Consider the following 26651-nt stretch of genomic DNA (forward strand, 5'->3'; position numbering starts at 1 on the left):
TGCAATTTTTAAAGTGCAAGGTAAACACAACCAACAAAATTTTAGCTAGAATGACTAAGAAAAAAGGAGAAAAATATAATTACTAAAATCAAGAATGAAAGATGGGACATTATCACCAAGTTCACCAAAAAAAAAATTATAAAGGAATTCTATGAATAACTGTAAGACAAAAAAAAAAGGCTAACTCAGATGAAATAGATGCATTCCTAGAAAAACACAAACTACCAAACTGGACTCTAGAAGAAACAGAAAATCTGAACAGATCCATAATAAATGGACTGAATTAGTATAATTTAAAAATTTCCCATAAGGGTAAGTCCAGATGGCAGCAGAGGTGAACTCTGTTAAACATTTGAAGAAGAATTAATGCTTATCTTTCACAAATACTTCCCCCCAAAACAGAAAAAAACACTTTCCACTTCACTCTACCATGTCAGTATTATTCTAATACTTAAAGCCAGACAAAGATATCACTAAACTACAGATCAACATCCCTTATGAATACAGATGCAAAATTCTCAGGAATATTGGTTCAACATATGAAAATCATCAATGACTTAAACCACTGAACACAATGAAGGACAAAATCCATGTGATCATCTCAACAGATGCAAAACCGGCATTCGACAAAATTCAATACCCTTACATAATAAATACACTCAACAAACCAGGAATAAATGGTAATTTCCTCAGCCTGATAAAGATAACTACAAAATATCTAATCATATTTAACCCTGAAAGGCTGAAAATTCCCCACCTGAGAAGAGAAACAAGACAAAGATGTCTGCTCTGACCAATTCTACTCAACACTGTACCAGACATTCTAGCCAAGGCAATTAAGCAAGAAAATGAAATAAGAAGCATCCAGATTAAAGAGTAAGAAGTTGCAGATGACATAACACTATATCTAGAAAATCCTAATGAATTTACTATAAATATATGAGAACTAATAAACAACTTCAAATAAAGTTGCAGAATATAAAATAAATAATAAAAACCAACTGTATTTCTACTCATTAGCAATGAACAATCTAAATGTAAAGTTAAGAAAAAGTCCTATTTATAGTAAAGTAATAAAATAATTGGGAATAAACTTCGCAAAAGAAGTGTAAGACTTATACACTAAAAACTACATTATTGAAAAAAATCAAAGAGACCTAAATAAACAGAAAGAAGATCTAACTAAGCAGAAAGGCTTCTTATATTCATGGACTGGAAGACTTAATATTATTAAGATGGCAATAGTTCCCAAATTGATCTACAGATTTAATACAATGCCTATCAAACCCTAGCTGGTTTTTTTGATAAATTGATAATAAAACTGATACGAAATTCAAGGAGCCTAGAATCATCAAAATAATCTTTAAAAAGAAGAATAAATTTGGAGGATTCACACCTTCTGGTTTGAAAATTGTTTTAAGTCACAGCAATGACGACACTGTGGTACTGGTGTTAGGACAGGCAGGTATCGAAGGCAAAAGACCGAACCAAAAAATAAACTTAGTTTTATGGTCAACTGATTTTCAACAAGGCTACCAACACAATTTAATGCAAAAGAAGAGTCTTTTCAGTAAGTGGTGATGCTTTTATAATAATCTATAAAGGAAAAAGAATCTGAAAAAGAATAAACACACACACACACACATAACTGAATCACTGTGCTGTCCACCAGAAACTAATACAACACTGAAAATCAACTATACTTCAGTTAAAAAAATAAAGTGCTAGGACAAGTGAATAGTAACTGGAAAAGAATATAGTTGGACTTCTACCTTATACCATATACAAACATTAACTCTGATTAGATCACAGACCTAAATATAAACATTAAAATTATAAACCCAGACTTACACAGGAGTGACTCTTCACGGCCAGTTACTTAGAAATGACACTAAAACACAAAAGTCAAAGAGAAACTGGAGAAACTCGACTGCATAAAATGAAAACTTCTGTGCCGCACAGAAGTACACACCATCAGGACAGTTAAAAGATGACCCTTGGAATGGGAGAAAATATTTCTGCATCATGTATCTAACAAGTAATTTATATACAGAATATAGTAATAAAAAGAAGATTCAAAACATGGGTAAAGGGGGCTTCCCTGGTGGCTTGGTGGAAAAGGACCTGCCTTGCCAGTGCAGGAGACGCTGGTCTGGGAAGACCCCACAGGCCAAGGAGCAACTAAGCCTGCGTGTCTCGACTTCGGGCCCGCGCTCCGGGGCCTGGGAGCCAAGCTCCTGAGCCACACGCCTGGAGCCTGCGCTCCACAAGCAGAGAAGCCTCAGCAATGAGAACCACACGCACCACACCTGGGAGCACCTGCTCCCCAGAACGAGCGAGCAGGCCACACAGCAACAGAGACCCAGCACAGACACATAAACAATAAAACCACATTTCAAAAGTGGGCCAAGGACTTTACAGACATTTCTCCAAAGACACATAAATGGGTAGTAAGTACATGAAAAATCGCTCAACCTCAGTTGTCATTAGTTAGTTAGTTAAGTCGCTCATCCGTGTCCGACTCTGCGACCCCGTGGACTGCAGCCTGCCAGGCTCCGGTGCCCATGGGATTTTCCAGGCAAGAGTACTGGAGTGGGGCACCCTTGCCTTCTCCAGGAGATCTTCCCGACCCAGGGATTGAATCCGGGTCTCCCGCACTATAGACAGAGGCTTTACCGTCTGAGGCACCAGGGAAGTCAGAGAACTGACCGAAGTGAAGGAAGCCGGTCACAAAAAAAGACCACACACTACGTCATTCCACTGACACAGAATGTCCCGACCAGGAAGATCCATGAAAGACAGAAACCAGAAGAGCGGGTGCCTACGGGTGAGGGTGGGGAGTGAATGATATTCAGGGCCGAGTTTCTTTCTGGGATCATGAGAATGTGCTGAAAGCTGACTGGCTGATCACCACACAATTCTACAATATACTATGAATTCAATTCTGTGAATATACTGGAAATCACTGCACTGTATCTTTTAAATGGGTGGATTTTATGATACGTTTATCTTGATAAAAGAGTTTCCTAAATGTGAAAAAGAAATCAACAAAACTCTCTTGCTGGCATTGAACAGGCTGATGCAGCCTCCTAAATTCTGACAGTCTCACGTTGCCTTCTTCGCTTCTAAGCACTCTCCTGGAGTGGAGAACTCTTGTGAGTTTCAAGCCATCAATAATTGCACGCCACAAACTTTTTTGGGGTGAGGGTTCTAGGAAATGCAATACATCTAGTCACATACCAAGGAAAGAGAAATTTACTACCAACTGAGACCACAGAAAATTCCCATCCCCACGTCCAGGAAACTCATGTATCCATTAGAGCTGCTCCTCAGCCATTGAAGGACAGACAGTATAATTTAAAATAGGCAACAGTCTCATCCCCTGCGCTCGGGAGAGAAAAGCACTTGATGTCCTCTCCTGATCTGATCTATGGCCTTAGAAGCTGTTCTCTTCTCAACTCTGGCCTTAGGTACCTGGTCATTTTTTAGTCTTAGAAAACAAGTTCTGGGCAGGAAGTGCTCCAGAAAAGGTCCCCAGGTTTTTTTCTGCCTGTATTTACTTCCTTCTTTCCCATGAATAATTCCCCTTCCATTTCAGACAAGATACAAATTTTAAAAGACGACAGTTAGCACTAACACCATTGCTGTATGCTTTCAGAGAAGAGGGGAATGGCATTTCCAGCGTCCGTGTTTAAAAAAACTAATCTCTGAGCTACTTTTGCTGCTTTATTTCCTAAACTATAGCACCCTCTGCTGCTTGATGCTGATAGAGACCTTTTTCTCCAGCACCTGAGGGGGAATCCCTCTTCTCTAGCAACTCTGGAAACCCTCCACCTTTAGGGAAAAGGACTCCTTCATGAAATGCTACAGAAGAACCGCATCTGAATAGGCTTAAGAAAATATCACAATACATATTTAGTAAAACATCTTTCCAAGAAAGAGTAAGTTTTAGAGACACACACACACACACTCACGCACACACCGTTAAAAATGCTGTCCTTCACAGTGAGTACATGAAGAGCAGAGGGAAAGGGCCTCGTCGCAGCGAAGCACGCGTGTCCGCGTCTACCGTGGCACAGGCAGCCCCGTCCCGCCCCAGGGCCCAGCACACAGCGGGCACACGGGCCGCAGCCGAGGGACCCTGCGTCACCCTGAGATCACCACTCTCAGCCGCCCGACTCGGCACACGACAGACAGCCCGTCTGCCAGCCATGTACAGGCACGGAGGCTGGTGCTGGCAGTAAAGACACAAGTCTGTCTTGGTTCCTGCCCCACAAACCTCCCTCATGGGAGGAAGATTAACTGATGGCTCAGCAGGCAAAGAATCTGCCTGAAATAAAGGGGACACAGAAGACCCCTTGGGTCTGACCCAATCCCTGGGTCAGGGAGATCCCCTGGAGGAGGAAATGGCAACCCACTCCAGTATTCTTGCCCGGAGAATGCCATGGACAGGGGAGCCGGGTACGGCACAGTTCAGAGAGTCGCAGAGTCAGACATAACTGGCCACTAGCATGAAAGAATCCGCTTGGGAGAGAGAAGGCAGCGTCACCTGAGATGCGGAATCCGCTTGGGAGAGAGAAGGCAGCGTCACCTGAGATGCGTCTGGAAGCGCTCGTGCGTAGCGCAGACACCTGCGTAGCTCCAACATGTGACCCTGATGTTATCAGGGAAACAGAAAGCTACCACATTTATTTTTTAAAAATTCTGCTGGGGGTGGGTGGGACATGCGGAGGGGAGGAGAGGGGAGGAAAAAGAAAGAAGTTAATTCCACCAGGGATGGAGGCATCAGGAAAGACTTCACAGAGGAGTCCCGAAAGGCAGTGCTCATCAGACAGGCTGTGGAGGAGGACACCATCTGCAGAGACTCCCAGGAGCGCGGCACCGCCCCACGTGGGCCTGAGTCGGGGCTGTGGCGCCGCCGTGCTCACGTCTGCAGTGCAGCTGGCAGGCGGCGGAGAGCCCTAGCTCTCTAACTTGGCTCCTCTCACCTCCTTACCCCGAGCACTTTCAAGCGTGAAGTCCTGTTCTCTCATATGAAGTCAGAGACACAGCTTGCCCCACTCAGAAACGCGTCGCCTGCTCCCCGGTGCATTCTGCACACAGCCCGGGCGTGCAGCGGGCACCGGCGGCGTGCGCCTGCCCACTCCTCACAGGCCGGCTGCTCTTCCCGCAGCAGCCTCGGTGCACAGGAGGCTGGCGAGGAGCTCAGCCTGTCCCCGGGACCCCACGGACACGCCTCACAGAGGACCTCACCAGCACGCATGCTCTCTGACGGCCTGAGCAAAGCACTGGCTACAACAGACACCCAAAACAAACGCATAAACACCAGGCACTGTGCCAAATGCCTCCCATATCCTCCAACACCGAAGTGTTACTCTTTTCTCTTCAAGAACATGGAAACCGAAGCCCAGAGCAAAAAGGAAGCCACCCACCTTGCAGAGCAGAAGGTGGGAAGGCAGAGCGGCAGGTGGAAGGCAGAGCGGCAGGTGGAAGGCAGAGCGGCAGGTGGAAGGCAGAGCGGCAGGTGGGAAGGCAGAGCGGCAGGTAGAAGGGCAGGGTGGCAGGTGGAAGGCAGAGCGGCAGGTGGGAAGGCAGAGCGGCAGGTGGGAAGGCAGAGCGGCAGGTAGAAGGGCAGGGTGGCAGGTGGAAGGGCAGAGCAGCAAACTGGGACGCGTGACACAGACCCCGGGATGGACCCGCCCATAGCACCAGCACCCAGGGGCACTGAACTTGGCAGCCCCGGGCACTCACGGGCAAGGGGAGACTGTTGGGGCCATGCCCAGCTCCATCCTTGCCCTCTAAGTCAGGGGAGCTCCAATCAAGGTCCAGAGCAGGACTCCCCAGGGAGCTGTGTGCTAAGCCGTGAGCTCCTGGTGGGAGAAGCCCGGAAGGTTCAGCCCTGCTCGTGCGGGCAACTGGTCTGAAGGAGTTCTCCCTTTCTCTCTGGACAGGACGGCGTGAGATCTGAGAGCTGTCTCCCAGTACAGGAACCCCAGCAGCCAACAGCCCCGGAGGACCACCACTGGTCTAGGCTGGGAGTGTCCACCCGCGGGTCAGGGCCCAAGGCCGCAGAGCGTGCACTCGCGCGCTCAGAGGCGGCTCCGCACCTCCCCCCGGAGCCTGGCAGAAGGCGGGCCCACCGGCCCAGAGTCCCGGGACGAGGGGTCACGGCTCCAGCGGCTCTCTCTCCGACCACCCCAACCCCGCGAGCGCACGGCAGCTCCCTCCTCTCTCCCCCCGAGTGCCACGTGCGGTGACAGGCGAGCCAACCATCTAAGAGAGACTGCGAGCAAGCCACCCACCTCGGTAACCACCAAGTCACACGGCTGAAGAGCTCACAGCGTCCAGAGCCTGTTAAGGCAGCAGCCTTCTCAAGAAGACGGTCGACGCCAGGGACGAGGGACCGACTCGCCTGGCAGGGAAACACGGGCCAGCGGGAGCCGACCCCGCCCCACCGCCCTCTGTCCGGCATGCACTGAGCCAGCGTCGCGCGGACAGGGCTACCAGAGCCATCCAGTGACGCGGTGTCCACGGCGCCACCCTGGGGAGTCTTCCGCTGAGGCTCAGGGGGAGACCCTATTTCTGTGCATATCGCTAGGAAATGACGACGTTTTCTTACCATCCTCGCACACACACCGCGGGGGCAGCAGGATAACCAAGGCACAGCTTTCTCTAATCGGGACACCGGGGTCAGAGTAGGCACCATTCCAAGCAGAAGGCACACAAATACGAACGCCTCCCCGAGGGAAAGTGGAAAGGCAGATCCTTATAACTGAAGTTTGCACTTTTCAACGCAATAACTGCTAAACTAGTTTTGAAGGGTAAAAACGTTGCCAACCCCCCTCGAAACAGCCCAAATGCACTTAATATGTATCACTGAACATGTGCAAAGATTGCAGTAAATTGCTTCACAAGCGCAAATTATTGCAATCAGCATCTTGTTTTCTGGTTCTAAATTCAAAGCAAACTATTAACACAAGCCTGCTAACTCTTGCTATTATCACACATCCTCCTCCTAACAAAACCACATTTCCAGATGGACTGCCAAAATTAGTCAAGTGGTTCCTAAGAAAGACGACCAAGATTGACATGCCAGAAACTCATTTAGAAATGAAAGCTGGATTTAAATAAAGGAAACAGACACCCAAACACACCTTTCCTAAGGAAACACGGGTTGTGTTCTTTACTACCCAACTTCCACAGCCGCTCAGTGAGGCCCCTCGGAGGAACACTGGGACAGCTGGGCTGCTCCCCTGTCAGCATACTGACCAGCCCTCGGCCATGAGCACGATGCAGGCTGGGTCTAATGCAGGGGGAGGGTCCTGCTAACAAATTCAGCAAAAGCTATTTCAACTCCACCCAGACAAGGCGTGAAGACTGCAGAATTCAGGAGAGAGGGTGGGCACCTCTGTGACAAGCCTGGTTACCATAGTCAGTTTCAGACTTCTGCGTTTACTAGGCGTTTGACATGAAGGCTGATATTTTAGAAACGTATCCACCCCCAGCAACACACAGGTGAAGCAGAGGGGCGACTGCAGTGCACTCTATCGGCAGCCAGGCCTGCGGGGCAGAACTAACTGTCAGAGTTGTCAGGCCCAGACTGCGACTCGCAGCTCTGTCTCCCTCTGGACACTCAAGGCAGCAACGTTCATCTACGGCTGAGAGGCTCCGGGGCTCAGAACCAAGGTGGGCCCTGAGGCTAGGAAAGGAATTAGGTTCTCCATGCCAGGAAAAGGCTCAGACTGAAGGGAGACACCCTAGAATTCCTCTTCCCCGGTATCAACAGAAGTCACAGAAGTCCTTCCGAGAAGGAAAAAGAAGCTCTGGTGTCTGATGGCACCTTGACCACACATGCTAAAAAAACAGAAGAGCCACTTACCACTGGCCGGCCTTAAAAGAAAAGTCTTTATCAGCAACGAGCAGGCGGAGCCTCTTCACCGACGGTGACTCGCTGGCTACTCCACACACCCTGGCTGCCGAAACAACCTGGAACCAAAAGATGATGCTGCCTGAGGTTCCGTTCAGTTCAGTTCAGTTACAGTCGTGTCCGACTCTTTGCGACCCCATGAATCGCAGCACGCCAGGCCTCCCTGTCCATCACCAACTCCCAGAGTTCACTCAGACTCGCATCCATAGGGGTGCTCAACTCAGAAACAAACTGGCTTTCTAGTAACTCCATTTTTTTTTTTTAACTCTATAAAGATGTGGTTTTCAAAAATTGTAAAACAAGGTAAAGCATACTTTGCTTCAGAATTCTGCCTACCACCAGATGAACAAACTTCAATTATTTGGGGAGACTTGCTATCATACTCACTGAATTTTATTCTGCGTATAAAAACTGTCTCTTGAGGGGACTGTTTAACAAGCGTGTATTTGCTGAGTGTGCAGCGCGTGCCAGCACCGGGCTGGGCGCTCTGGAAACAGCGGTCCCCACCACCCCTGTCCCCGCCAGCCCCGTGAGGCCCTGCCTGCAGCCTGACTGCTCTGGAGCAAACACGCTAATGAGAGCCACGGTCAGCCGCAAGCCTGTGTTTGTCCTGAGCCTGCCCAAGTCCAAGTCACGCTGACTTCAGAAATGAAAAGCAAACACTTAGAAACTTTGTGTTCAGCAATTTCGAAGAGTAAACTGTCTCTGTTGGCTCTGACAACAGACAACAAACTGGGCGTGTGCTCCCTGTGTCTCTGTTTCCTTCATTTATCTCTTCCAGTTCATTTTTATTGTATTTTACAAGATACAAACAGTTCACAACCTTCAAACAGCAACGAAAACAGCCTTTTGCTACAGGTCGCTAGAGAAGCACTGATTTAAATGACGTGTCTGATTTTCAGAAAATTCTAAAAAGGCCTGAGTCAGGCCCTCTTCAGTTCAGTGTCATCCACGCCCCACATTCCTCAAGCTCCACATGGTTCTACTTCCGACATTCCTTGTTTCTTCCTCCTCCCAGAGCTGGGACTTCTTCACAACAGGAGAGAGAAGACAGTAAGACTCCCCACCTCCTACTGCTCTGGACTCCACTTCTGGCAGCAAATCCCACCAGCAGCAGGCGTTCAAATACAGCCTTTCTGCCTGTGTTACCTTCTCAGCTCCACCAGGGGGCGCCCCGGGGCTCAGTCAAGGTCAGGGGGCCTCCCTTCCTAATGGGAGTTTCAGTTCAGTCGCTCCATCGTGTTCGACTCTTTGCAACCCCATGGACCGCAGCACGCCAGCCCTCCCTGTCCATCACCAACTCCCAGAGTCCACCCAAACTCATGTCCGTCCAGTTGGTGATGCCATCCAACCATCTCATCCTGTCGTCCTCTTCTCTTCCCGTCTTCAATCTTTCCCAGCATCAGGGTCTTTTCCAATGAGTCTGCTCTTCGCATCAGGTGGCCAAAGTATTGGAGTTTCAGCTTCAACATGAGTCCTTCCAACGAATGTGACCTCATCCAGCCCCTTTTCTCCAGTAGGACCAAGTCTAGTCAAATGAGCAGTGGGAGACAACTCCTAAAATTCCACAGGAAAGTTCTCCAGATGCTGGTGGTCTCCCCGACCGCAAAGCACCTCTGAAAAGGTGCTGGCTTTCTCGTGCTCCTGTAAAACCCCCGCCACTGAGGACCTTTCTCAGCGTTCTCACCAGCCCTCTCTCCTGTCCCTGAGAGCAAGTCAGGTTGGCTCTGCCCGCGCCTCTGTGATCCCAGCCCCACCCACCCTGCCTGGAAGGCCACCTCACTCAGCTCCCACCAGCCTTCCCCCACGTCCAGCCTGCGCCTCAGACCCTCCAACTGATCAGACACGATGCCCGATGCTAGCGGCCCCTCCTCAACAACTCAGCCGACAAGAGGAAGCAGCAGAGGATGGCTGTTTGCAGCCAGGGCCCCACAGCCACAGTGCAGCTGCCGCAGCCTGGCTCCACCATGGGCCAGCCGTGTGAGCCTGGGCACACGTGTGAACCCGGCCCCTCAGCTCGGTGACAAGAACAGCGTTCGCCCCTCACAGAGCTGGCGGGAGGGGCGCCTCATGCAAAGCCTGTGTGAGCAGCACTGCTGCCCCTGAGGAAGTGCTCAGCAAGCGTCGCCTGTAGCTTCCTACATTAATGAATGGTAACGAGGCCACCAGTGTGCATCAGCCATTACCAGGCAATCCTACACTCGATCCGTGCACCACCGCACAGGTCACACCATCACAGCCGCCACAGGGCCTGAAGGCCGAGCACCCAAACCCAGGGGGCGGTTCTCACGGGCAGCCCGGTGGCCTTGGAACCACAGTCTCCACGTTATTTTGCTTAGAACCAACTTAAAAGCCATACTGTCTTTATTTTGGAAATCCAGCCTTTAACCCCAGAATCTACTAATACTCTTCTCTCCAACAAAACCTTCCCTGCCCCCATGACGCCCTCGGTGCCCATGGTCACCTGGCTGCTGCCCTCCTGTGACTTCCCCCAGGGCTGGGGGGCATCTTCTCCAACAACCAAACTCAACGCCCCGCCTCAGTTCTCAGTCTCCCTGATCTCTCTGAATCGGACGCTTCCGACTTCCTCTGCACGTCCCGAGGCCTCCCCCTTGCCTGGGACATGGGACCCGGAACTCCCCCGCCCCCCCTGCCTCCCTGACCTGGTCCCCCTGCCCCTTCTCTGCTCCTCCTCCCATTCCTCAGCAGGAGCCTCAGCCCTGCTCGCTCTCCGCCTCCAGGCCAAGGCCCTCAAGCACTCCCAAAGCTACTGTCCCTTCACCCCGACGCGGCACTCCTTTTCTGCCAACTACCAGCTCACAGCTACAATCTCCGTGACGACAGCCAGCACCTGAGGGGCACCCAGCGCAGGAGCACTCTGGGTTCCGAGGCAGACGCTTAATGCACATTAATTCACGCAGCTAATACGGACAACCACATTCCACCCCAAGAGACAGGACTATTACCCTCCATTCTGCAGAAGAGCAAACAGAAAGGGTCGGTGATGTGCTCGGGCATGGCTGAGCCCAGAGTCACACCCAGGTCTGCCTGGCCCTTGGCCGCCTGAGAGCTCTGTCCCGAAGGCAAAGTCACTGACACGCACGACTAAACCCACCACGCTCCTTCCTTCCACAACCCTTCTGGAGCCTGGAGCCTGGCCCCAGCGGGGCTGAGGTGGAGAAGGCTGTGCCTCACTCAGGGGCCCTGCCAAAGCAGCTGCCTCCCGCAGCTGGGGCTTCCGTTCTGGGTCCACCCGGGACTCAGCATGTCAAACCCACATTGGGCACAGGCACACAGCCTGGCTCGTCCTGGAGCCAGCTCCGTGAGCTCCCCCCGCGCCTTCTCCCCCGGCTCACCCACCACCACCCTGAGCCAGGAATCCCACTCTTCTCGCCTAAACTTCTGTCGTTTCTGCCTGTCTATCCTTCTTAGCATGTTTTATGTAAATGGAAATATTCATGAATGTATCTTTTCCACACACAGACCACAAGCCTCCTGCAGGTAGGAGGAGACAGAACCGACATCTAGACCAACTCCCAACCTTAAGCACAGGGCTAAATGCACAGTTCAGAGTCAGTAAATATTTGCAGAATGGATCAAAACTCTAACTCAAAGTGATCTAAAGCTGGTTTCTAAAACAAAGGTTAGTAGAAATTCTGGAGCTTTTTATGGTCAAAACAGAAAGAAGGAAGGAGGTGGGCGACCATTAAAGAAAGCCTGGCCTAGTTCATATTCAAAACATAGAAGAGGACGGGGAAGACGGGGATTTTTTCAGTGGGACAGGACTCTTCGTTTGCCACACGCTCTAAACATCTTTTTACAGAGACAAGTAACAACGATCATCAGAGGACTCTCCATTACATTACTAATCTCAATTTTTTTTTAGGTTTACAAAAAAGAAACATTTGTCTTCATTATTTTCTTTCACTATAATAATCTGTGAAAACACAGCCAAGAGCTCGATTATTTCACCTGTAACAGTTTAATGGGCTTCTGTCAGATTCATTAAAATCTAGGTAAGTGCAGGCTTTAAACACATCCCAAAGAGTCACCTGGTGGCAGGGAAGTGACATTCATGTCATGGGCCGAGAGGGGTGGGGGGTGGTGGCGTGGAGGCGCAGAGAACCTGAGCTGAAACACAAGCTTGCTAGGTCAGCAAACGCCAGACCATGTAAAATACCATCAACAACAGTTTGCCAAAGTCCAAATAAAGAATTCAATGAAGAAGGGAAAGAAGTTACACCTCCTATTGGAAAGGTCCACTTTTCATTTGGATAGCCTTCATGAAAATGTCCCCAGATGCTTTTTGCCTACTTATATTACTATAAAAGGCAACATTCCTGTGGCGATTAGTCTAAATAATCTGGGCAAAAATGCAAACTACCTTGCACAATCCCTGATAAACACGTCTCCCTCTTAACATTTTATTTTCTCAATACAAATACTGTTCACTATAAACAGATTCCTGGTGACGTAGAGTGAAAAACACTAGCAAAATATTTTTGAAGGCCACATCACTTTTATTCTGAAAACGATTTCATGTAATTAAGATCTGTAATCATGGCTCTGGTTATATGCTATTCTTTCTCTACTTTTAGTGAAAAGGGAAAATGTGATGGAGAAACTATATATTTTAACATTTGTACTTGTTCTCATACTCAATGAACCAGAAGATTACGCAACTGAAACCTCCACCAGCCACGGCCTAAGTTAAAACACGTGGCAGGAAATGAAGTTTCCCATGAAATAACTCTTCTACTGTTCAGCAAAAGAACGATACAGTTGCTAGCTCTCAGTAGCACACAGTTTTCATGCTTTGACGGAGTCAGCACCTGCAAGGAAATGCCATCCTACTGACTGAAAGGTTCTGTGGATGGTATTTTGAGGTTCCTGCTGCTACATAAGTCTCTGCAGGAAACGGGCCTTTCTCTGGGAAACCCGGCTGCCTTCCCCCGTCCACGCCCATTCATTCTTTTGCTGTCTTAAAAAGTGAGACCCAGCTAGGCCTGGAGACAACCTGAGACAAAAACAATCGGGGCACAGAGCGTTTCAGGGCTTAAGGAACATTCAGTCCTTGTCAAGGATAGCGTGTCATCTTACACATAAGGGCACCAAGGCCCAGAGACGTGATTTCAACTGAGGCCGGGGCCTCATGAGTAGGAATCTGAGGATAAGAGGCGGGTTTTGCGGAAGTTAATCACTGGCAAGCGAAGAGCGCCCACTCTGCCACCTGCAGGACCTCTTCAGTGCTGAGCCGCCAGCGCCGCGGCCTGCTGTGAGCACGCACTCGCCTGCTCCTCGCGAAGACTCGGCCGCCCACCCGGACCGAGTCTGCTCTCCCCCGCAAGCCTCCCCTCTCAGGCAGCACCCTCTTCTCCCTCGTCTCCATGACAACACACGCGCACAGGAGGAGACCGCCAGCAAACGCCCACACTCAGAGCTCACCAGGCACTGCATGCACAGCGATTGACTCAACTGTCACAACAGCCCCAAGGAGCTCGCATCACTACCACCCCCACTTTGCACGCGAGAAAACTGAGGTCCCAGAGCTGCTAAGCGGCAAAGCTGAGACCTGAATCCAGGCACTTGACTCCTGTGCTCTGCTTCTTTTCAAAATACAACACACAAAACAAGCCTCTCCCTTCATCGAGCTGTTACCCCATGTCTCTGCTCCCATCCACATAAAAAACTGAAGCACGGTCTACGGTCCTGGCTCCACTTTCTTATTTCCCACTCGACTCCCCGCCACAGCCTGGCAAGCGTGCACACTCAGCGATGCACAGAAGGTGTTCACTCCGGCCGCCCGCCACCCACTGCACGACGCCCAGCGCTGGCCACTCGGCATCCACGTGGCTGCCGCGCCCTCCAGGAAGCGCTCTTCCCGCCGGCTCCACCCACACCTGCTCATCACCCTCCCGCCGCGTTTCCTCCACTGGCCCGTCCTCTTCCGCTTGACCGCTCGACCGCCTGACCGCTAGATGTGGGCGCATCCCAGGCGGAGTCCCGCAAGCCCATCCCCTCCTCTCCACGAGGCTTACACTGGTCATCTCCAGCCGCGAACTCCAATCTCACACATTCAACTGCCGACTTCAGTTTCCATTTCAAACATAATCCGACACAGAACGCTTTTCTCTCTCAACGTTTCTCTTTTTCACTATGGAAAACTTCAAGCACATACAAAACCAGTAAAAACAGCATAATAATCTCCATGTAGATTCAATGGCTGACTTGAGCTGACAAAGCTCATGACTGATCTCATCTCACCTGTAACTCCATCCACCTTCCACCTCCCACCCCAGGTCATCCCCAAACAGAGCCCCTTATTCCCTCCTCCAAACTTGTTCTAACAAGTATGTGCCACCATCATCATCTTCCCCGATTATCCAAACACCAAAGCTGGAAGTCTCTGGCTCTCCCGCCCTCCTCTCTCTATATGTGCACCCCCACCCACCTGTGAATCCCATCAGCCCCACCCCAATCCCCACCGCCCTGCTCTAAGCCACCATCATCTCTTCCAGGACAGTCATGTCTGACTCTTTGCAACCCCATGGACTGCAGCCAGCCAGGTTCCTCTGTCCATGGAATTCCCAAGCAAGAATACTGGAGGGGGTTGCCATTTCCTTCTCCAGAAGACATTCCAGACCCAGGGATTGAACCTGGGTCTCCTGCATTGCAGGCAGATTCCTTACCATCTGAACCATCAAGGAAGCCCCCCAGTAGGCTCCAACTCGGTGTCAAAGCACAACAAAAGCAAAACAAAACCTCTGCAGGCCAGAAGAGAGTGGCATGATACACAATATTTAAAGTGATGACAGGGGAAAACCCACAACCAAGAATACCCAGCAAGGCTCTCCTTTAGATCTGACGGAGAAATCAAAAGCTCTACAGATAAGCAAAAGCTAAGAGAATTCAGCACCACCAGACTGGCTTTACAACAAATACTAAAGGAACTTCTCTAAGTGGAAAAGGAAAGGCCACAACTAAAAACAAGAAAATGATGGAATGGGAAGGCTCACTGGAAAAGACAAACATACAGTAAAGGGAGGAAAAGCCCACACACAAATGTGACCTCAAAACCAGTAATCATGAGAAGAGGAGAGTACAAGTACATGGTATTTGAAACGCACTTGTAATTAAGAGACCAGCAACTTAAAACAATCATATATATACACATACAGACTGCTGTATCAAAACCCGATAACCGCAACTGAACAATCTATAATAGATATACACACAAAAAAGAAAAAGGAATCCAAACACAACATTAAAGATAGTCATCGTATCACAGAAGAACAAAAGAGCAGCAAAGAAAAAAATATCTACAAGAACAGATCAAAAACAATGAACAAAATGGCAACACCGTAAGTCTCCAACATATGAACCTTCAAGTTGTTAGCTTTCAAACATGCAACATGCATTCACATGTCCAGTCACCTGAGTTCACGTCTCTGTAAAAGTTACCTGTAAAAGCTGGATGCCTAGGTTACCTGTGTTGGACGTACAAACTGGACTCATGAATGCACTCCCAGAATGCCATTCGTTCACATGTGGGAGACTGACTGGAAGAACATATATAAACGATAATTCTCTCATATGTAAGTGAATTAAATGCTTGAACCAAAAGACACAGACTGGCCAAATGGATACAAAAACAAGACCCATAAATATGCTGTCTACAAGAGACCCAATTCAGACCTAGTGACACACACAGAATGAAAGCGTGGGGATGGAAAGAGAGATTCTGTGCAAGTGGAAATCCAAAGAAAGCTGGAGTAACAATACTCGGATCAGACAAAGTGGACTTTAAAATAAAGACTGTTAGAAGAGATAAAGAAGGACACTCTGATCTTTGATCAAAGTGTGTCCACTTTGAAGGACAAAATGATCAAAGAATCAATCCAAGAAGAAGATGTAACAATTGTAAACATGTGTGCCCAGCACACCTCCATATATAAGGCAAATGTTAACAAAAAGTGAGAATTGATAATAATAGTTACATCAATGAACAGATCATCCAGACAGAATAAAAGAACACAGACCTTAAATGGCACATTAGATTAGATGGACTTCAGTGGTATTTATAGAGCATTCCATCTGAAAGTAGCAAGGTTCAAATGTACATGGAACACTCTCCAGGACAGCTCACATGCAAGGCCACAAAGCAAGCCTCAGTAAATTTAAGAGAACTGAAATCATATCAAGTAATTTTTCCTACCACAACATTATGAGATTAGAAATCAATTACAAGGAAAAAAACTGCAAAAGAACATAAACATGTGGAGACTAAACAATAAGCTACTAAACAACCAATGAATCACTGAAGATATCAAAGAGATTAAAAAATACCTAAGAAGAAATGAAATGAAAACACAGCCATCCAAAATCTGTGGGATGCAGCAAAAGCAGGTCTAAGAGATGAGCTTATAGCAAAACAAGCCTAGCTGAGGGGTCAGAACCCACAGAGAACCTAACCTGACATCTGAAGATGAGCTTAGAGCACTAGAAGCTTACCTGAGGAATCAGAAGACTCACAAATAATCTAACCTTACATCTAAAGCAACTAGAGAAAGAGGTCTGACAAAACCCAAAGTTAGTAGAAAGAAAGAAGTCATAAAGATTGGTGCAGAAATGAAATAGAGACAAAGAAAATACAAAAATCAATAAAACTAAAAGCTGATTTCCTGAAAAGATAAACAAAATTGATAAACCTTTAGCAAAACTCATCAAGAAAAAAAGGGAGAGGACCTAAATCAATAAAATTAGAAATGTAAAAGAAGTTACTACTGACATCACAGAAATACAAAGGACCATAAGAGACTACTACAAAAAAACTATATGCCAATAAAATGGACAACCTGGAAGAAATGGACAAATTCTTAGAAAGGTATAATTTCCCAAAAGTGAACTAGGAAGAGAGAGAAAATATGAACAAACCAATTACAAGCACTGAAATTGAAACTGTGATTTTAAAAGTCCCAACAAAGAAAACTCCAGGACCAGATGGCTTCACAGGCGAATTCTACCAAATACTTAGAGAAGAGTTAACACCAATCCTTCTGAAACTATTCCAAAATAATTGCAAAGGAAGAAATACTTCCAACCTCATTCTATAAGGCCACCATCCCCCTGATTTCAAAACTAGACACAACTACCACAAAAAGAAGAAAATTACAGACCAACATCCCTGACTGGGATGAAAAAAAATTTTTGCATAGATGCAAAAATTCTCAACAAAATACTAGCAAACTGAATCCCACAATGCACTAAAAGAATCGCACACCACGGCCGAGTGGGGCTCATCCCAAGGACGCAAGAGTCTTTAACACATCATCGACAAGAGGCGCACCAATACGTCTTTTGTTACCCGAATGTTATTGACCACTGTGTTTCAATATTCACTTACATAACAAATCACTGGCTACAAGCATCAATTTCTGCAAAAACCCTTGATCAATGTTTTAATATCCACTAATCAATCAGTGTGACATACCACATTAACAAATTGGAGAATAAAAACCATAGGACCATTTCAATAAGTGCAGAAAAAGCTTTTGATAAAATTAAACATCCATTTATGATAAAAACTCTCCAGAAAGTGGGCTTACAGGGAACCCACCTCAACATAATAAAGGTGACATATGACAAACCCACAACTAACGTCATACTCAACAGTGAAAAGCTGAAAGCATTTCCTCTAAACTTGGTGACAACACAAAGAGGCCCACTCTCGCCACTTTCATTCAACATACTTTTGGAGGTCCCAGTCACTGCAATCAGAGAGGGAAAAAAAGGGACGGGGGTCCACATTGGAAAAGAAGTAAAACTGTTGCTGTCTGCCGATGACATTACACGACACACAGAAAACCCTAAAGATGCGAGCAGAGAACTGCCAGAGTTCAGCAGTGAATTAAGTCAGGTTGTAGATACAAAATTAATACAAGAAATCTGCTGCATTCCTATACACTAACAGTCAAAGATCAGAAAGAGAAAGGAAACAACCACAGTCACGTTCACGTCAAGAAGAATAAAACCCCGAGGAATAAACCTACCTGAGGAGACAGAGGCCTTGTGCTCAGAAAACTACGAGACGCTGACGAAACAAACCAAAGATAAAGACACACCCTGTTCCCGGGCTGGAAAGATCAGTGCTGTCAAAATGACTAACCAATACAATCTACAGATTCAGTGCAATCCCTATCAAATTATCAAAGGCACTTTCCACAGAACTAGAACAAAAAAATGTTTTAATTTGTATGGAAACACAAAAGACCCTGAAGAGCCAAAACAATCTTGAGGAAGTAAAGTATAGCTGGAGAAATCAGACTCATGATTTCAGACTATACTACAAAGTTACAGTCATCAAGAGTAGGGTACTGGCATAAAAAAAACATATAAATCAACAGAACAGGATTGAAAGCCCCAAAATAAACCCATGGATCTATAGTCAATTAATCTATGATGGAGGCAAAAATACATATGGAGAAAAGATGGTCTCTTCAATAAGTGGTGCTTGAAAAACTGGACAGCTACATGTAAAAAAATTAAATTAAAATGTTCCCTAAGACCACACACAAAAATAAACTCAAAATGAATCAGAGACTTAAAAGTAAGACTGGACACTATAAAACTCCTAGAGGAAAATATATGCAGGACACTCTTTGACATAAATTATAGCAGTATCTTATTGGATCCATCTCCTAGAGTAATAGAAATAAAAACAAAAATGAACAAATGTGGGCTAATTAAACTTAAAAGCTTTTGAAAAGCAAAGGAAACCATAAACAAAATGAAAAGACAACCTATAGAATGGGAGAAAAAATGTGTAAACAATGCAACCAACAAAGGATTAATCCCCAAAATATACAAACAGACTATACAGCTCAAATCGAAAATCAAACCACCCAATCAAAAACTGGGCAGGAGATCTAAACAGACACTGCTCCAAAGAAGATATACAGATGGCCAACAAACATATGGAAAGATGCTCAACAACGCCCATTATTAGAGAAATGCAGATCAGAACTACGAGGGACTTCTCTGGTGGTCCAAAGGGAATCTGCCTTTCAATGCAAGGGACACAGGTTTGATCCCTGGCCATGCAACCCAATGGCTACAGCAGTCAAGACATGGCAGCAACCTAAATGTCCATCGACAGGTGAATGGACAAAGAAGATCTGGTACATATATAATACGTGTGTGTGTGTGTGTGTGTGTGTGTGTAATAGAATATTACTCAGCCATAAAAAAGAATGAAAAATGCCATTTAAAGCAACATGGATGGACCTAGAGACTATCATATGAACTGAAGCCCGAGAGAAAAAGACACATAGCATATGGTATCAGTTATATGTGGAATCTAAACAAATGATACAAATGAACTTATTTACAAAACAGAAAGACTCAAGAAATAGAAAATACTCATGGTTACCAAGGGGAGAGGGGCAGGAATAAGTTAGGAGTTAGGGATTAAGATATACACACTACTATATATAAAACAGATAATCAACAAGGACCTACTGTAGAGCACAGGGAACTATACTCAACATTTTGTTAATAACTTATGAGTGAAGAATCTGAAAAGACACACACATATATAAGTGTGTATGTATATAACTGAATCACTGTGCTGTATACCAGAAATTAACGTAATACTGTCAATCAATTATACTTTGATAAAAATAAACTTAGTTTTTAAAAAAAGAAAGGGAGGGAGGGAGAAAAAGGATCAGTGCATTAGAATTGATCAGCTGCACAGAATCAGCTGCTTCTGACCACTGAGAATCTGAGATGAGGAACCTTATCTATCGTTTTCAACACTGCAACCCCAGGACCTAGCCTGCTGCTGCTGCTGCTGCTAAGTCGCTTCAGTCGTGTCCGACTCTGTGCGACCCCATAGACAGCAGCCCACCAGACTTCCCCGTCCCTGGGATTCTCCAGGCAAGAACACTGGAGTGGGTTGCCATTTCCTTCTCCAATGCATGGAAGTGAAAAGTGAAAGGGAAGTCGCTCAGTCGTGTCCGACTCTTAGCGACCCCATGGACTGCAGCCCACCAGGCTCCTCCATCCATGGGATTTTCCAGGCAAGAGTACTGGAGTGGGGTGCCTAGCGTCTGGTATATTTCTCAAAGTAAAACATAAGGATTAGTGAGTTTACAATTCTTTCATTACCAGAATCTCCCAGTAATTGATGAAAAGTCTTGCTCAGAGGGCCAGCCCTGTATAGAGGGCCAAGCAGGGAGTGACTCCTGGGGTGAAAGCTTAGTCTTGCGTGAATAATCCTTACTGCATTGCAGTATCTCTCCTCTTATCTCCTTGACATCTCTAAGGTTACCCAGACTGCTTACACTGGATCCTTAAGAGGAAAAAGCGTGAACCCGAGTTCAGAGCTCAGCTCCCTGCATCAGCAGGACTCTACAGGCCCCAGGTAAGAGGTATTACCGTCACGGGATGGCCATTCAGGGAATCCTGCAGAGGGAACCCTGGGAGTACAGAAAGGACGCTCCTGGCGGGGTGAGGGCCCCGTTCTGGACGCAGGGTCCCGGGGACCAGGAATCAGACGTGGGGCTTCCCTCTGGCTCCAGGCTCTGCCCCCTGTGCTGAAGAGGCAGGGGCCAAGCTACCCTTAGGCTGCCTCCCAGGCTGCAGCTGCCGGAAATGACACGTGGGGAGTTCTGTGAAGTGCTCTCACCAAATGGCAGGGCCAGCAGATGAGGTAACGAGGACGTGATCCGGCCAGGCCTGAGGAGCCGGTGCTGCCCACGTGCCCAAGTTGAGGGCCTGCTCTACGGCGGGGGGCTGCCCTCTGGGGGTGTGGGCGAGGCCCTGGTCACCTCAGACGGTGGGGATCACCTCACACCGCGGAGGTCACGGCTCCCGACGCCCCCAGGCTTTACCCAGCCCCCTGCCCCCAGCTTCTGCTCTCCTTCTTCTGTGTGGAGGAGTGGAGAGGAGAGGAGGGGCCGCTGGAAAAAAATCCGCCCCACCTCCCCGAAAGCGATGCCACAGCTGGAACTGCCCCACAATTCTCTGACTTCCGCGCGTTAAAACTCTCAGCTGTTCAATCACACTAACGGAGCTTACACTGACTTTCTGTCAAGTTTTCTTCAACTTGGCTCAAAATAACCTCTCACCAGTCTCAATAGTTTTGTCCTGGCAAATTCTGAAATGCTACTCTAATTGAAGAGTTGGCAAACTACAAACAAACCACGGGCCAGATCCGGGTGTGCTGGTAAACGCCGCCTCACTGGAAAGCAGCCCCAGCGACGTGCGCGCATGCTGCCCAGGGCCATCCTCACACGACAAAGGCGGGGTTCTGCGGCTGTAACCAAGACAGCCCGGCCCTGGAAGCCTGAAACACTCACTGTCGGGCCCTTTAAGGAAGGCTGCCTAACTCAGCTCTAATTCTACCTGCCTCAAAATGCAACAGAAAAAAGGACAGTCCGAGCTGCTACAGAAACTGCTTTTTCTTCAAAACTGGCAAGGTTTCACTTTTCAAAAAAGAATTCTAACAAATATCACATTTACAGAACCAGCACTTTTGTGTGTTGAACAAACCAAAAAAAGTATTTTCAGATTTATCATCAGTGGGAAAAGCATATTTTCTTACACATCCATAAATCTATTATGCTGAAATACTTTTACACAGACTCTTCAAAAACACACAGGCTTAAAGCTGAATTCACAAATATACCACTCTTGGTCCCAAAGCAATTTTCTGAAAGTAGAATAAGCTTGAAAAGTGGAGCCTAAATAATGCTCTCTTATATTAAATTCTATTATTAACACTAAAAATTAAACTGTAACAACAATACAATTTCTGACCATGTTTATAGAAGTGGATAATCCTTCTTTATATAAAATACATAGTTTTTTAACCATTAGTTTAAAAATACCTATAAAACTAAGCTAAACACAATCCAAGTATTTGAAGAATCATTCAAAAGAAAAATCAAATATCTCATTATGTTTTTAAAAGAAAATGGGGTTACTCATGGAGGCAGAGGGTGAGGATCCTTTATTTCCCAGCCCGTGACACCCCTTCAGGTTGGTGGATTAGCCCTTCCATGGTCTGAACATGGAGGAAAAAGTCTGTACACGGGAAGGTAACGAGAGCTCATCCACCTTCCTTTCCCAGATGTTAGTGCCTTCTCCCTTTGGATGAAATAAGAAGTTGTTCTAAAGTAGGGATAAGAACAAGGGCTTTGAGACATGGTGCCAAAAAAGAAAGAAAAGGCAAGCTACTCATAAAATTTAGGCTCTAACGGAAGATCTCTTCCTAAAATAGCACCCTAAACCTTATGCCTGTGAGGCCAGTTCCCTCCATTGCTACAACACTCCCTTCATCAGAAACAAATCCATCCATTCTGAGTTTAAAGGGAATGACTGGAGTATTTGGCTATCATCTTTTCAAATCAGTTGTCCCAAGTCACATTTGGAGAAGTTCTGGAGAGAAACATAACAAACCTGCCCGGACTGTCCCTCAAAGGGATTCAAGCTCATCTAAAGCCCTTGTGGTAAGCTGGGCTTAACCGTGTGCAGACTGTAAGCTAGGAGAACCTGCCCTGGCCCGAGATACAAACCTCCTGCCGAACGACATCTGCAGTTCTCTCCAAGTGATCAGGTCTCCTTTTGGATTTCATTACACTTTAATAGAAAGTAAAATTAGGTTATTAAGTATTATCCTCCTAAAACTTAATTACAGTATTAATTATCGTGACTATCCAGTACCTGTGACTGGAAAGGAACGCCATCCAGTACACAATGTAACTGGCTGTCCAGGACACAACATAACATTATGGATCCCAGAGAACAGCCCTGGAAATCTATACACTAACTAAAGCTTGCGACCCCCTGGCAGCAGCACAGTCAGGAAGGACGCTACGCCCTGCCTCCCACTGTGCTCCGCAGGTCCGGGCTCTCTGAACACCCGCCTCAAACGACACTGAAGGTGAGCACTCACCTGCTCCGCGTGAGGTGGCGCAAAGCGCTGGGCGTTGATCTCAGCAGAGCCGCCTGAGTGCAGATGGTGCCCAGAGGGCCTCGCAGCAGCCTGGGGATCGCGACCACCATGGCGCTTCCTGGGAGACAGCAAACTCAAAGTCACAACATTCCAAGAAAAAGGAGGGAAACATCAGACTGTCTTAGGGGCCAGTGAAGAAGAGTTTGGATTTTTGCTGCTGATATTATGAGCTGATCTAACAGCAAAACGATTAAAGACCTAACTTCACCCTGACAACACTGTGGCTGCTATTGGAAGTTGGGTCCTCTGATCCCCACAACACATGCACACGTATCGGTGACCATCGGTGCTGGCAAATATTCCCGTCCTCCATTAGCTTCCAAAGTCTCTGACCGAGCTTGGGGCACTGATCTTACACTATCACAGAAGAGGACAGCAGATTCTGTAACTGCCTAGTAACTATATTCCGCCCAGAGCACCACATAAGTCTGCAATATTTCTTATGAGATAAAGAGAAAAGGGCAGACAAATTTTCTGAGGTTCACAGCAATGAGAATAAACAGACTCCAACCACAAGCAGTAACAGAAATGAGTAACACAAATACCTCAGTAAATGAAAAGAATGACAGAGAAGACTCAAAAAAGCACCTACACAAAGCACCTAGTCTACGAGTCCAGTCATACAAAGTACAAAAGCAGGAAGAAACCAATCTGTGGAGCTGGAAGTCAAATCAGCAGTCACCCATGGCGAGGTGACAGTAACAAAGTTGTTTCTTAATCTGAATGTTGATTATATGGGTATTTTCATTTTGGAAAAAATTCCTCAAACACAAGAGGAGTTTCAGAGCAGTCAAAATACTTCAGAAGGTACCATAATGATGGATACGTGTCATCATACATTTGTCCACATCCACAGAACACACAACATCAAGAGTGAGCCGTGCTGTTAGACTTGGGATGACTCCCCGAGTCAGCACAGGTTCACCGGTTACAGGTCGGTGATTAAAGGCCCCACTCTGGCGGGGGCTGTGGACGGTGGGGAGGCTGTGCGTGTGGGGGGAGGGAGTGGAAGGGAAACTCTCTACTTGCCCTCAATCTTGCGGTGAACCTAAAACTGCTCTCCCAAAATTTTGTCTTAAAAATTCAACCAAGCAGTCTTCTTAGGATTTATGTACTTCCATTTACATGTCAAATTTCAATAACAAGTTTAAAGAAAAAAAAAAAAACACAAAGATTAACACATCAAATTCTAAAAACTACCGCCTATCAGGAAAACCACTGATTGGGAGTCAGATGATATATTTTTTTTGCTTCCTATCACTCTGTGTTTTCTCTGCTAATTCTTAAATCTTTCTTTGCTTAAAGGGCTTCCCAGGTGGTGCTAGTGGTGAAGAACCCTTTCGCCAATGCAGGAGACATAAAAGACATGGGTTCGATCGCTGGGCTGGGAAGATCCCCTGGGGAAAGGCAGACAACCCATTCCAGCACTCTTGCCTAGAGAAGCCCAAGGACAGAGGCGTCTAACCCTACAGTCCATGGGGTCGCAAAGAGTCGGACATGACTGAAGCGACTTAGCACGCAAGCACACTGCTTAGGATGGCCACTTTTAACAAGTTATATTGCCATATATATCTGTCCTTTCCTATCTTAGTTGGCTTCAGAATAAACGAAAATGTATGTGGACACTATTTCCTGAGCTCTTTGGGAGGTACTGTATAAATGAACTGTAACAAATACAATGTTAGAAAATATTCAAGTGAAGTCTACATTCCTGCTCCAAGGGAAGTGTGCCACATTCCTACACCACACTCATTAATTTAGCCCTTCATTTGACAAACATTTACTAAGAGTCCATCATGTGGCAGAGCCCTGGGGCCACACGAACAAAACGAATACCTTAGGGAGCTTGAAGATATTTTAGACGATACAGACCTGAAACAAAACTAAATAAATTGAGAGGTGACAATTATCATATGAAATTCGTTCAGTTACAACCAAATCATATTAAAAAACCACTGCTTTCTAACTAGCCTTCAGATAAAAGATCTATTTCTTGCCATTGTGGATAAACATGCTACTTGCTATTTTTCTGTCTAGTAAAATGAAAGAAGTGAAAGGCCTCTTTCCACCTCACATAAAACGTAGTTCCTCTCCTCTGAATGTGCTAAACCAAAAATGGTATATTAAAGAAGGCAGAACTTACTTCAGAGGCCCATGAGAGTTTAGGAGCCGTTAAGTGTACAGCTGGCTGGCTGGCTGGCTGACATGCAATATTCTGGTCCTGGAATCACACTGAGACCTTCGGCACACAGACGGGCTGGAACAGAAACGGCACCATCCACTGAACTCTCACCAAGTTCCTGCAACGGCAGAGACAACATGTAAGAACAACGTTTGAGAAGCTGTTCAAAAGCACTACCATCTCCGGACTTCCCTGGTGGCACAGCGGATGGGAGTCCCCCGGCCAATGCAGGGGCATGGGTTCAATCCCTGGTCCAGGAAGACTCCACACGCTTAGGAGCGACTCAGCCCGTGCGCCTAGAAACCTGTGCTCCTAGAGCCGATGCAATGAGAAGCGTGTGCACAAGCCCCGCTCACCACAACCAGAGAAAACCCCTGAGCCGCAAACAAGACCCTGCACAGCCAAAAATAAATAGATAATCAAACTTATTTAAAAAAAGAAAGGAAACTACTCCTGTCTCTTAGCGGTAAAAGCAAAGGCTCATTGTAACAGGCAAGCATCACCTCACAGCCAAGCTACTCTCAGTGGCGACCCCCTTCCATCCACTCCTCATGTTCCCACTTTTCTTGTCTGTTTCTCTTGCTGTTTCTCTCTTTCATCTTTCTTCTTGTTTCATTGCTGAGCCATGTCTGACTCTGTTGCGACCCCATGTCCTACCGCCTGCCAGGCTCCTCTGTCCATGGGATTTCCTAGGCAAGAATACTAGAGTGCGTTGCCATGCCCTCCTCCAGGGCATCTTCCCGACCCAGGGATCAAACCCGCGTCTCCTGTATTGCAGGGGGATTCTTTACTGCTGAGCCACCAGGGACGCCCACTCATCTTTCTTGAACCGTCTGTATCTCCTGCTGCTTAGGGTCTCCACCCCATGAACAACCAGACCAGGGACTGGGCTGATAACAGGTCCGTGTCATTTGGGCCCGAACTCCCTGACAAAATTTAACTGATGTGCAGGCGAATACGGACACACTGCTCGGCTCAGTGTTCTGGGCATCTATTGCTGCAATAAGCTGCCCTCATCTAAGACACATCTTTTAGTGATTATGCTGTTTGGTCTACTGCTCAGCTTCAACTAGAAAACCAAGAAAACTTAATTTTTAAAAGCTGTTCTCTTTAAAATTCTAAAATCTTTGTTTTTTTAACAACAGCAATAACCATGACCAAGAGTGCCACCTACTGGTAAATAAAGGGTATTTTATCAAACTGTGTTCAAAGCGCCTTCTAAAGCAATAAAGTATTTAAAGAAAAAAACCTATCCATATTTTGAAACACATCCAGTGGCTTTATATAGTCAATGAAAGTATTAACTAACTACAGAAAATTAACATATACTAAGTAATTTACTACTAGAGCTCATCAATGAATTTGGTAAAGTCCCAAGATGCAAAATTAATACACAGAAATCTGTTGCATTCCGATACACTAACAATGAAAGATCAGAAAGAGAAAGTAAGAAAAGAACTGCAATTACCATATGTCAAAAAGAATAAAATACTTAGGAGTAAACCTGCCTTAGCAGATAAAAG

General features: G+C 46.6%; 1 protein-coding gene across 5 annotated transcripts in view; it reads right to left on the minus strand.

Moving 5' to 3' along the window:
* OXNAD1 (oxidoreductase NAD binding domain containing 1) overlaps positions 1 to 26651 on the minus strand; it is a 44195-nt gene that overhangs the window by 10814 nt on the left and 6730 nt on the right. For all 5 annotated transcript variants that reach the window (XM_040263574.1, XM_040263593.1, XM_040263582.1 and 2 more), the window contains exons 2-5: positions 25090 to 25246; positions 22887 to 23004; positions 22507 to 22570; positions 7880 to 7986 (exon numbers count right to left, since the gene is read on the minus strand). In XM_040263574.1, coding sequence (XP_040119508.1) covers positions 7880 to 7986; positions 22507 to 22570; positions 22887 to 22996 — 281 coding nt within the window. In that variant the 5' untranslated portion in view covers positions 22997 to 23004; positions 25090 to 25246. The remainder of the gene's footprint in view (positions 1 to 7879; positions 7987 to 22506; positions 22571 to 22886; positions 23005 to 25089; positions 25247 to 26651) is intronic.

This window comes from Oryx dammah, unplaced genomic scaffold (genome assembly GCF_014754425.2).
Source record: "Oryx dammah isolate SB20612 unplaced genomic scaffold, SCBI_Odam_1.1 HiC_scaffold_2, whole genome shotgun sequence".
In the NCBI taxonomy this organism is placed as follows: domain Eukaryota; kingdom Metazoa; phylum Chordata; class Mammalia; order Artiodactyla; family Bovidae; genus Oryx; species Oryx dammah.